Source organism: Otolemur garnettii, unplaced genomic scaffold (assembly GCF_000181295.1).
Source record: "Otolemur garnettii isolate 467f Iridium unplaced genomic scaffold, OtoGar3 scaffold00009, whole genome shotgun sequence".
Lineage (NCBI taxonomy): Eukaryota > Metazoa > Chordata > Mammalia > Primates > Galagidae > Otolemur > Otolemur garnettii.
The window spans coordinates 38,540,577-38,544,212 of NW_003852404.1; the positions used below are offsets into that span (position 1 = coordinate 38,540,577).

General features: G+C 37.2%; 1 protein-coding gene across 1 annotated transcript in view; it reads left to right on the top strand.

The window, feature by feature from the left end:
* The window catches only part of TBC1D23 (TBC1 domain family member 23), a 69,963-nt gene that overhangs the window by 59,946 nt on the left and 6,381 nt on the right, over positions 1-3,636 (top strand). The window contains exon 15 of the mRNA XM_012801489.2: positions 139-227. Coding sequence (XP_012656943.1) covers positions 139-227 — 89 coding nt within the window. The remainder of the gene's footprint in view (positions 1-138; positions 228-3,636) is intronic.

A 3,636-nucleotide genomic window follows, 5' to 3' on the forward strand; every position in this document is an offset into this window, starting at 1 on the left:
TCTTAAAACTATGATTATACTGGGGAGGGGAGCAGCAAAAAACATTTACATTTTATTTGAATATTTAAATGTTGCTTGGTAAAAATTTTCAGTAATGTCTTAAGTGATAATTTCCCCCCTGAAATTCTTTGAATATAGGCATGTGAGCAGCAGTGACAGAGTGGGCAAGCCTTACCGTGGTGTGAAGCCTGTTTTCAGCATTGGGGATGAAGAAGAATATGACACAGGTGTAGTAATACACTTATCTACAGTCCGCTTTGCTCTGTCACTAGGAGTGATTATAGAGTTTGTTTTGGGACTAGCCAACTACTTTAAGGGAAAAAATAAAACCCAAATTTTGTAGAGAGTATTGGAGCATCTAGGGCTTTATATTATCAATTAGGTTTTAGATATTGTAGATTATGCCTATTGGAAATCCAAGCAGAAATGTAGAGTGGGCAATTAATTGTAGGAGTCATCAGCTGAGTAAAAGAGGTCCAAGCTAATGATAATTTTGGAGCTATCAGTGTATAAATGGTATTTAAATCCATGAGAGTGGATTTAATTCTTTTTGATCACCCACTTAAGAGACTGAGAGTTATGGCAATAAAGTTCAGAGAATTCCAAAATTGGAGACATCTGAAAAGAGCCTTTTGAAACTGGAGGCAATATCCTAAAAGGCCACAAGATGGGGATATTGTGTCGGAGCAACTGGTATCTTCTATTATTTAAAAAATAATTTAGTGTTTGGTTTATAAAATCCCACTGCCAAGATTTCCTAGTTAAGCAATTGTAATTAATATTGGTTAACATGTGTATTGAGTTGTAAATATAGATATATGTATAAAAGTATAGAATGAGAAAAAAAGGCTATTTGATCTCCCATGCTTTTTCCAGTTAGTAATACATGTTGCATATTTTCCATTTCAGCCCATTTACTTCCTTATTCTCTTTCTACCATATAAACATACCACAATTTATTTAACCAGTTTTCTTGTAGTTGACACTGGTGGTTTTCCAGGTTTCTTTCTGTTTCAAATAATAATGGATATTATACATCTACAGTAGAATGCCTATCAGAGGACTGTAACAAACTGGTCAATATAAAGAACTTCCATTGAGTATATGTGGTACATGTCTGTGAGAATTAGATCAACTTGAGGGTCATGTAAGGAAGTGGTCAACTAGGGAGGTTCTACTGTATGTAGATTAACTTTTGAAAGTGTTATCTAGAGGGTATGTTCTTAGCAGTTTGCTAGATTATAGGGAATCATACTTGACATATTAATTGGTATTATAAAATCATTTTCCAGAAAACTTACACAGAGTTTCTAATTATTTCTTATTTTCTCTTTTTTTCCCCTCTCTGTGTTACTTATCAGTCTGCCTCCCTGAATATCTCAGCTCCTTTCATTAACAAAGGCGAGAAGTTAAGGGATGAATAATTGTATATTTACATTGATATGTAACACACCCATATATTTTCACTATGGAGAATTTGACCATAATGAAAATGAGCAAACTGAAACTTTGTGTATCAACATACATACATTTCACAATGTTGGGAGTAGGTTAGCAGTTGCAGAAGAATGCAATTAAGTGGTCTACTTGTTATATATATTTTGTTTAAACTGAAAAACACTTCTGTATGTTATTTAGGAATATTCATCTTATAAGGTTAAAGACATGTATAGAACTGATAATACCAAATTCAGATATCCAGTAGTTCTTGGTAGGAAAGGGAAAGGAACATGAATGGGGAGATATGCACGAGGGTTTCATTTTTTTTCTTTTTAGACAGAGAGTCTCATCTCACTTTGTCGCCTTAGAGTGCAGTGGCATCATCATAGGTCACTGCCATTTCAAACTGCTATGCTCAAGTGATTCCCCTACCTCAGCCTCCCAAGTAGCTGGCACTACAACAAGCATGTTTCACCACGCCCAGTTAATTACTTTCTTTCTTCGAAGAGACAGAGGTCTTGCTCTGCCTTAGTCAGGCCAGTCTTGAACTTCTGAGCTCAAGTAATCCTCCTGCCTCAGCCTCCTGAGTGCTAGGATTTAGGCATTAGCCATTGTGCCTGCCTGGCCAGGGTTTCACTTTTATTTAAACTGGAGTGTAGGTACATAGAGTTTCCTTTTTCTTTTTTTTTTCCTTTTATTAAGTCATATATGCATAGATCATGAATACATTTATGCCTTTGTGGGATTCAATGTGTTAATTTTTTGCACAAATTGGAGTGTTTACATCCAACTAATCAACATAGCTTTCACCTCATTTATTTAATCACTGTGTTAAGACATTTGTGTTCTATCTATACTTGGTGTTCTATCTATACTTGGTAGACTTGATCCGTACCCTTGCAATATGCTTCATAGGTGTGGTCCAATTTATGATCATTCACACTTTCAGATAAAAGATGAATCACAACTATAGCCCAGGATGAAGGATGGAAGGGGAGGGTGATGGGAGGGGAGGCAGGTGGTTTGATGGAGGGTAAACGGGTTTTCTTTTTCATCATATCTCTTTATATTTTGAAGTATTTATTTAGAAGCAAAGCAAAGAACATTTATAATTATTAACCTTGGAGACTAATTCTTCTTTCTTAAATTAGAAAAATCAAATAATTAAAATATTTTATTTTTCTCTTATTCAAAAAAACTAGATTTTTACTTATTTATTCTAGTATTGATTTTATTATTTTCCCTAAAATCAGGGATGAGTGAGCTAAAAAGAACTCTACAATCTGCCCTCAAGATAGGTGCTTATTATTGGACAAAGCCATCTCTTTACAGGCAAGGCAGATCATTGTTATGTTATCTGCATTAAAAAAGTTGAGGCTAGGGCAGCGCCTGTGCCTCAAAGGAGTAGGGCTCTGGCCCCATATACCACAGCTGGCAGGTTCAAACATGGCCCGGCCAAAAACTGCAAACAAAAAAAAGGTGAGGCTAGGAATGGTGTTTCATGCCGGTATTCCTAGTGCTGTGGTAAGGCAAGGTGGGAGGATCCATTGAGCTCAGGAGTTCAAGACCAGCCTGAACAAGAGACCCCCATCCTTACTAAAAAAAGAAAAAATTAGCCAACCATTGTGGCAGGTGCCTCTGGTCCCAACAGGAATACTCAGGAAACTGAGGCAAGAAGACTGCTTGAACTCAGGAGTTTGAGGTTGCTGTCATCTAGGCTGATCCCACAGTATTCTAGCCTGGCAACAGAGTGAGATACTGTCTCCAAGAAAAAAAAAATGGAAATTTCCCTACTTTAATATATAAAAGTGTATTCTTAATATTTTTACCTTACCATATAAAGTGATGTTTTATAAAAATATTTCTGTATTACTATCAGTGGCATAAGGAAATAGGGTGGCAGGATTAGAATTTGTTTTTTCTTTTTCCTTTCCTTTTCTTTTCTTTTTGTTTTTAGAGACAGAGTCTCACTTCGTCACCCTGGGTAGAATGCCATGGTGTCAACAGCTCACAGCAACCTCGAACTCCTGGGCTTAGGCAATTTTCTTGCCTCAGCCTCCCGAGTAGCTGGGACTACAGGCATCCACCACAATACCTGGCTTTTGTTGTTGTTGCAGTTTGGCCAGGGCCAGGTTTGAACCTGCCACCCTCAGTATATGGGGTCAGCACCCTACCGTCTTAGCCACAGGTGCCGCC